This window comes from Petaurus breviceps, unplaced genomic scaffold, assembly GCF_028583685.1.
Source record: "Petaurus breviceps papuanus isolate PSGF00001 unplaced genomic scaffold, PetGlider_PUasm1.0 90865, whole genome shotgun sequence".
Taxonomy (NCBI): domain Eukaryota; kingdom Metazoa; phylum Chordata; class Mammalia; order Diprotodontia; family Petauridae; genus Petaurus; species Petaurus breviceps.
The window spans coordinates 4946314-4954570 of NW_027187367.1; the positions used below are offsets into that span (position 1 = coordinate 4946314).

An 8257-nucleotide genomic window follows, 5' to 3' on the forward strand; every position below is an offset into this window, starting at 1 on the left:
TTTTTCTTCCTTTCTTTTTTCATTTTTTCCTTCCTTCCTTCCTTCCTTCCTTCCTTCCTTCCTTCCTTCCTTCCTTCCTTTCCTTCTTTCTTTCTTCATAGTTGGGCTCCTTTCTCTTTCCCTCATGTTTGGACCCTCCCTTAGAATAAGGAACTAAATGGAAACAGAAAAAAGCAGTTTAGTCAGATCAACCAATACTTCAACCACATCTGATAGCCTGTAGTAATATTCCACACCTATAGTCTCCCACTTCTGCAGAAAAGAGAAGGAGGTGAAATTTCTTTTTTTTTTTTAAGCAATCGGGGTTAAGTAACTTGCTCAAGGTTACACGGCCAGTTATTTTGTGTGGGTGCCAAGTATCTGAGGCCAGAACCGATCCCGGGTCTCCCTACTCCGGGGCTGGCACTCTTACTCACTGTGCCACCTGGCCTCCCCAAGGAGGTGAAATTTCTTAATTCTTCTATGGGACCACATTTGGTCATTCTAATTATCTAGTGTTCATTTTCACTGTATTGTGATTTCTGCATTTTAACTTCTTTCAAATAGCCCTTTCATATCTATCATTTCTTAAGACAACTGTAGAAATTAGACAGGATCCCTATGATTATCCCCATTTGAAGGATCAGCAAACTATATTTTGCTGTGTTGATTATGCCAGTTGGGGATAATTCTGTACAAAAACACCTCTACCTCGATGGAGAAGTCTATTTCCATTTATGGAAATGGTAGGGGTGTCCATTTCTTTGCTTGTAACATGTCTGAGATTTTTCAAACTGAGCTGAGATGCAAACTAGAAGGCTGGGTCCAAGGACCCTCTGTTCTGTTCTTGACTGATAGATGGTGTAGGCTAGAGAAGTGAGATTGGTTATAGTGGTTCCTGGAGAGTTGTTTGACAGTGAAGTACATGAAGGGGAGGTGTATTGAGGGCTTTGGTTGGGGGAGGAAGGAATAGAGCTCAGTCCCAAAGACACTTCAAGGCCAAGGGGATGAATAATGTCCAAAAGGAGGAGGGAGGAAGTCCAGTGGAGGTTATATTTGGCCTTTTGCCTCCCTCTCTTCTTTGCCTTCCTGTGCTATGCTGCTTTCTGTGGTAGTGCTGCTAATCTTGCTAGCTGCCCTAGGGTGGCTATGGATGCAGCTGACTGTCTCACCCCACCATTTCCCACCTCTAGTCCCTGGCTTTCTCCACCTCATTCAAGATGATCTCCCATGCTATTTGCTGAAACTTACACAGAAATATGGGCCACTCTATCGGTTTCACCTTGGAATACGAGGTAAGAAGAAAGTGTTCTCTGTCTGGAAGACTCTACAGACAGGTCTCCCTGGAACCCAAGAAACTTTTTTTTGAAACTGTCCTTCTTTTCTCTCCTTTAGATGTGGTGGTCCTGAACTCCAAGACGGCAATTGAGGAGGCCTTTGTCAAGAAATGGATGTATTTTTCAGGGAGACCCCAAACATTTGCTAGTGAGGGAAAGGACTATCTATTCTTTCTTGTAATAAGGGCTGGGGGAAAGGGGTAAGGTTATTAAGGGAATGCCAGTTTGGGAAAAAGTGGTAGAGCTAAGGACTAGAAACTATATATTTATTTCCAAGGAAGTAGGGGGTGTTGGAAGCTGAAAGCTTGAGCCTGGGGTTACAGATTTCTAGATTCCAGTGTTTTTCAGTTCAATCCTTCTCCACCTCCCCAGTCCGATTGGTAAACAAAGATGGCCAGGACCTGTCTCTCGGGGATTACACACCGCTCTGGAAGGCCCACAGGAAGCTGGCCCGTTTTGCTCTTCTGTATGCCCAGAATAATCTGGAACCTCTCATAGAGCAGATGATCCAGGATTTGTGTAAGGTAAGAAAACTGCTACCTGCTTGGGCTGAGTTCTAGGACTTCACGCTATTCTCTTTCTATATCTCCATCTCCATCTGTTTGAGACTGTACTTCTCCCATGCCACCCCTCTGCTTGTTGCAACCCTAACAGGCCCTCCTCTAATCCCCTCCACCCCTTCCTCCCGCAGAGTCTCCTTGCCCACAATGGCACTCCTGTGAACATATATGAGGAGTTTTTGAAGTTCACTTGTAGCATCATCTGCTTCCTCAGTTTTGGGGAAAAGGTTAGTTACTCAGCCCTGTTCCCTTCCTCAGGCACCTCCTGGTCATTTCCTCTTAATCCTATCTTCCCACTTCTGTCCCTTCTCAATCTCATTTTCCCTTCTGCTTCTTTTTGCCACTACCCTGACCTCCTAGGAGGGATCAGAGGGAGTCTGAGCAAAGGGATTCTTCTCCCTTTCTGACAGACAGAATTCTTAGTTCATGAAATTAATGACTGTATTGAGGAGTTGTTGCTAGCCTTCGACTCTTGGCAAGTGCACATTTTGGACATTCTACCGTTTCTCAGGGTAAGGTTTCTGGAATACAGACCCTGGGGTGGGGGGTGGGGGGCCTGGGTAGGAGTTGAGAGGAATGTCTTGGGCAGAAAGAGAAAATATCTAGGTCTTAGAAGGGCTGCACTAACTTCTTTCCCAGGGTGAGGAGGGAGGAAGAGAAGGAGGATACAACTACTTCTCTCTCCAGTTTTTCCCCAACCCAGGTCTCAGGAAGCTGAAGAAGATGATAGAGAAACGTGACAGGATTGTACAGAAGCAGTTGAGATGGCACAAGGTAAAGGAATTATGTTCTCTGAGGTTGCTGGTTGGCATAAATTCTTCCCTTCATTGATTGACAGGAAATTTTCTATCCTCTCTTTTCCCCACAATATACATCTTGAGCTGAGTTTATGAAAGAATGGCCCTTGTTTAGCATTTTGTAGAGAACTGTATGTAGTCATTATGTATTTATTGAATGAAATCCTGGGATGTGATTGGGGCATGAATTCTGGGAGAGCAGGAGATATGCTAATGTTACCAAGAATATAGAGGCATAACAGCCCCAGGGAATTCTTCCCCTAAAATTGGAAGGAGTTAGAGGAGCTTGGTTTTGGGGAATAAAGAGAGGAACAGTGGTGCAACATGGGATAATGGCTAGGCCCTGGATCTGATATAGACCAAGTGCCCTTGGTAAGTTGCCATCTCTCTGGACTACATGTAATTTTCTCCTCTATAGGAATTGGATTACGTGACTGGTCCCTTTCAACCTTAATACTATGATCCTCCCAGAAACAAAATTACTGATATCACAGAGTCAAGGGATAAGGCTCCCAACATGGCCATTTTAGGGTACAGGTCCTAGAATAGTATCCCTGGGCTCTGTAATTCAATCTTTATGTAACCCCCTTTAAGGTGCACATTTTTATATATCCTTAATATCAAAGAGTTAGAAAGGACTTTAGAAACTGGTTGTTTCAATCCTCTCACTTTACAGTTGAGGAAACTGAGGCCTTTGGAAGTTAAATGGCTTGCCCAAAGCCACACAGGTTATTTCTGAATTGGGATTTGAACCCAGCTAGAGACAATTCTTTTTCCATTGTACCACACTGCCTTTTCCCTAAACTGCTTTTTTTTTTTTTGGAGGGGGGAAGGCAGGGCAATTGGGGTTAAGTGACTTGCCCAAGGTCACATGGCTAATAAGTGTTAAGTGTCTGAGGTTGGATTTGAACTCAGGTCCTCCTGACTCCAGGGCCAGTGCTCTATCCACTGTGCCACCTGCCCACCCCATTAAACTGCTAATAAACTCTATAGTGAAAAGCTTCTTCTGTATGTGTGGTAGAGGACCAAGGAAGTGGTGAGAGGGGTGATGACAGCTGAATGGGTGAGCAGAAGAGTCGTTCCCTCATTGTCAAGAAGCTAGTTAGTTAGGGGCAGGTAGGTGGCACAGTGAATAGAGCACCGGCTCTGGCGTCAGGGGGACCTGAGTTCAAATCTGACCTCAGACACTTGACACTTACTAGCCGTGTGACCTTGGGCAAGTCACTTAAACCCAATTGTCCTCCAAAAAGCAAGAAAAAAAAAAGAAGCTATTTAGCTGGTTTGTCAAAGAGGGGGGATTCAACTCTATGAATAGAGAGAATTTTAGAACCATTAGGCTCCCAGATAACAGGGATGAAACAAAAACTCTTGTACCCTGGTCATTCATCTTTACTAAGGGAGTTTGTGCTCAACATTTTCACCCTTTTACCTTCCCCAAAGTGACTTTCTCTCTCTTTGCCTTCCCCCAGGAGACACTGGTGGAAGGACAGACTCGGGATTTGACTGATTACATGCTACAAAAAATAAGGGAGCAAGGAGAGGGGCCAGATGAGCTTTCAGAAGGACATGTACACATGACTTTGGTGGACTTATTCATCGGTGGCACGGAGACCACAGCATCCACCCTCACCTGGATCGTGGCCTTCCTGCTTCACCACCCAGAGGTGTGATCCCAGAGGACTGGGCTATCAAGAGCTGGGGTGGAGGCGGGGGTGGGGTGGGGGGGGATGGAAGACACCAACTGGGGAGGTACTGGGGTTGTAGACTCCAAAGATGGAAGGCCTTGGGGAAGATGTAGGTTAGGGGTGGGCCCAGTAAGAACACAAGAACTCTCCTCCCTCCCTCAGATACAGAGGCGGCTGCAGGAAGAACTGGACCAAGAGCTGGGGCCAGGTTTTTCAGGAAATCCTCCCAACTATGGAGACAGAGCTCGGTTCCCCCTGCTCAATGCTACCATTGCTGAAGTGCTCCGGCTGAGACCTGTAGCCCCCTTGGCCATTCCACACTGCACCAAACAGACCAGCAGGTAATTAAGTCCCTCTGCTTATGCTGGGCTTCATGGGGAGGGGTGGGAAGGGGTGTGTGAATAGGTTATCTGTATCCGAGGTGTCCCTGACTTTAACTCTTTTGTCTTACTCAGCTTATGTGGCTTTGACATCCCAAAGAACAGCATTATTATCGCCAACATCTATGCTGCTCATCATGATGACAGTGTTTGGGCACAGCCTTATGACTTCAGGCCTGGTAAAGGGGCCCAAGGGAGTGGGGCTGTATGGGCAGAGAGCTGGGATCTGAATGAGGGGGTGAGGGCAATGCTAGATCCTAAGAGGAAGAGGAAAGCCACTATGGATCCTTCAGTGGAGTTGTCTTCAGAGGGTGGGATAAGAAATGGGATGGGGTCTGCAGGGCCAGTTAGTCCCTAGCATCTGAAGAAGAGAGGAGCCAGAGGCTTGATGGAGTGAATCAGGTTCACCTCCATCTCTAAGAGACCTTTCTCTTCCTAGATCGTTTCTTGGAGCCAGAACTGAGCCCTGTGGGCATCCCGTTCGGCTGTGGGCCTAGGACGTGCCTGGGGGAGCGCCTGGCTCGCTTGGAGGTCTTCCTGGTCCTGGCCCATGTGCTCCAGGCTTTCACACTGCTGCCCGAGGGCAGCCACACCCTACCTTCTCTGAAACCAGTCTTTGGGACAAATACTAAGATTCTAGACTTTCTGGTGCGGCTACAACCCCGGGAAGCTGAGGCAAGAGTGACAACCTCTGGCTCTTCACTATAAAGTGCACCAATAAAGTGCCTAAATGCAGGCCTGGAACCACTGTTTCTCCTTTATTGACTTTGTACACAGACCTCCCCTCCTCCCTGTCCTCCTTCTTTCCAAACAAGGTAATTTGCAATTGGCCGGAATGTCTTTTTTTTTTTTTTTCTGGGATCTGGAAGCAATTTGTTTTGTTTTGGGGGTAGGGAAGGAGAATGTTAGAAGTGTATCTAAGGATGTGTTTGCTATTGAGGCTTTTTATAAATGCAAGGACCAACCTTTGTCCCTGAACCAAAGAGCTGGTCTTGCTTGTCTGCTAGAGTGTGTAGGTAGCTATATCGATAAACTGAGGCCTTTTTCACCTTAATGTGAAAATCCATCCCCCACCCCTCACACCTTTACATCAGCATTCATATGTAAAATATAAAGGGGAAAACTGTAATTACTTAAAACTGAGGTAAAGATGGATTTCTCTCTTCTCTCCTCCCTTTTCCCTCCTGGGAATAACCCTCAACTTAAGTTACTTAGAGGCTAGGAAAATTCCTTAGGGGACTTTAATGAAAGGGGAAAACTCTTACCTGCTTAACTTCATTCTTTTCTCTTAAATCCCCTAAACTCTCAGGAAGATCTCTCCTGGTTTCCAAAATTGAGACATGGCTCAGTTCAGCCCAATTTTTGTATAACCCCAGCTCATGTATAGAACAGATTTCACATCATAAACTGAATAGACTGACCCTCTTCCCCATCTCCTTACAAAGCCTTCCACCTTTGCATTCAGTCAATCATTGTCCATGAATCAAAAAAAGAAACAAACCTGGAAACATTTCTTGTGTGCATCATCAGAGATAGGACCTTTTTATATTAAAAGGGGATCCTTGTTGACCATCCTAAGTGGAGTTTTGAGCAGTCTCTTCCCGCCCCCTCCCCCCAACAACTGACCTGAGCTGAGACAGCAGGCATGTCTGCACAGGGGGAAGCCATCTCTGATCCTCTACCTTTGTGAGACCGCTGGGGGATGCCTTCTACCCCTTCTCCACTAGCTCTCTGGAGAGCTTATTCCCCTTCCCTTCCCTCATCCACCTGATGATTTGAGATTATCTTGAGACCTCAAGACATCATCTCCACCAAACTTTAGACCTTGGTTGACTACAAAGAATATCTTTCTAGAATCACTTAGATTTTAAACTTTTATGGAAGTGGCCTCTTTCTTTGTCCCAGGGTGCAACAGTTTTTTTTTTTTTAATCACTAATCACTCAGGGGCAGAACTGTTACTAAATGTAGAAAGCAATGTGGGTAGAAGGATCATATCAATCCCCCTCTTCAACTATTTTCTATAATCCAAAGAATAACTCTGGCTCTTTGAGGAAAAGGAGGAGAGCATGAAAATAAGGGCCCTGGCTCTTCTCTGAAACAAGTCGGTAAGAGGCAGCAGCTGGACAGTCTGGGAGGCTTCTGGGGGAATCAAGCTCTCTGGGAAGATGGGTTATAACTTCGAGGTCTCAGTTTCATCTCGGTAAAGGGGATGGAAAACTCAAAGCCCTTCCAGGAATGCCAGCTCACACCCTAGAAGAGGGGAGAAGGAAATCAGAAAATAATCATCAGGTCTCCCTAGTTATCACCTTCTCTACTTCATGCTGATCCTGACTCTTGACTCTAGCTCAGTGGGCTCCTTGTACTCCAAGGAATGAGAGCTCATGGATCCCTGGCAATTATTCCCAAGACCCTTCCTCTTCAGTGCTATTCCCCTCTTCACAGGAGGACCTCTGCTTATCATGACTCCTCCCTATCTTCAGTTCCACCACAGGCATGACAACTCCCCTCCCAAAGGCCCTCTCTTCATATTACCCCACCTCACCTGATGGTCAATGATGCTTCCATAGAGTCCATTGAGGTTGGCATAGTGGCAGTTGCGATACCACCAGCCACCCCGATAGGAGACAGCACAAGGAATATGCAAATTGTTGGGGTCTCTGTCTCTTGTGGAGAAGATACTGCCACTGTGATAACTCATGGAGTCTCCTGAAGGGGAGAGGGATGTGATAAACAGAGTATAGGGGGAGAGTCTACTTCTTTGTAAACTGTGTGATGATGACTGGACCCCTCTTCCCTTCTCTTGCTCTGCCCCAAACCTGATTGGGTATCTTACCTGCAGTACCATGGTAGCCCTCTAGGTGGAGACGGTAGTACTTTGCAGCTGAGTCCACAGTAAAGAAGTCATATTCAGCAAAGACAGATTCGTTACTAGTATGGAGGTCCACTCTCATGGAGTAATCACCTGCTTGGGTCAGGCTATGTAGGGCCTCATTCCCTGGGGTGGGAAGGGACATCCAGTAAGACCTTCAGTCCCTTAGTTCTAAGATTCCATAACTGGCTCTGTCCTCATTCCCCTCTTTTTTTTTTTTTTTACAATTAATTTTTATTTATTTTTTTCTCTCCTCATTCCCCTCCTTTTTTTTTACAATTAATTTTTATTTAATTTTTTCTTGATTACATGTAAACAAAATTTTTATATTCATCTTTAAAAATTCTGAGTTCCAAATTCTCTCCTTCCCTTCTTTCCTCTCCCCCCCCCCGCCCCAGGCAAAGAATTTGATATAGATTATATGTGTGCAGTCATACAAAACGTTTCCATATTAACCATGTTGCAAATGAAAACACAGACGCAAGAACAACAAAGAAAGCATATTCATCCCTTTTTAGAGACCAAGGCTTCCATTCTCTCGCTCGTCCTCTCAGACCAGAACCAAGGGTAATGACACTGACCTAGCCAAAACTCTCCAGAGATGTTCCCAAATCCATGGGCATATTCTGCCCAGTCCCTCCAGAAGTCT

At 45.7% G+C, this 8257-nt stretch overlaps 2 protein-coding genes across 2 annotated transcripts in view; one reads left to right on the forward strand and one right to left on the reverse strand.

Moving 5' to 3' along the window:
* Positions 1–239: 239 nt before the first annotated feature.
* On the forward strand, positions 240–6405 carry CYP21A2 (cytochrome P450 family 21 subfamily A member 2). Its single transcript, XM_069073322.1, has 10 exons — positions 240–1274; positions 1375–1464; positions 1689–1840; positions 2008–2131; positions 2309–2388; positions 2564–2650; positions 4143–4337; positions 4521–4699; positions 4814–4917; positions 5178–6405. The coding sequence occupies exons 1-10, from the start codon at positions 1076–1078 to the stop codon at positions 5444–5446; spliced, it is 1479 nt and encodes a 492-aa protein (XP_068929423.1). The 5' UTR covers positions 240–1075; the 3' UTR covers positions 5447–6405.
* Positions 6406–6598: 193 nt separating this feature from the next.
* Positions 6599–8257, reverse strand: part of TNXB (tenascin XB) — a 60987-nt gene continuing 59328 nt past the window's right edge. The window contains 4 exon segments of the mRNA XM_069073321.1: positions 6599–6989; positions 7282–7445; positions 7573–7734; positions 8190–8257. The exon segment at positions 8190–8257 is cut by the window's right edge and continues 31 nt beyond it. Coding sequence (XP_068929422.1) covers positions 6888–6989; positions 7282–7445; positions 7573–7734; positions 8190–8257 — 496 coding nt within the window. The 3' untranslated portion in view covers positions 6599–6887.

Coding starts and splice junctions, on each gene's coding strand:
- CYP21A2 (XM_069073322.1), top strand. CDS start 1,076: ATGCTGCTTTCTGTGGTAGTGCTGCTAATCTTGCTAGCTGCCCTAGGG. Junction 1,275..1,374: donor GTTTCACCTTGGAATACGAG/GTAAGAAGAAAG, acceptor TCTCTCCTTTAG/ATGTGGTGGTCCTGAACTCC. Junction 4,338..4,520: donor TCCTGCTTCACCACCCAGAG/GTGTGATCCCAG, acceptor TCCCTCCCTCAG/ATACAGAGGCGGCTGCAGGA.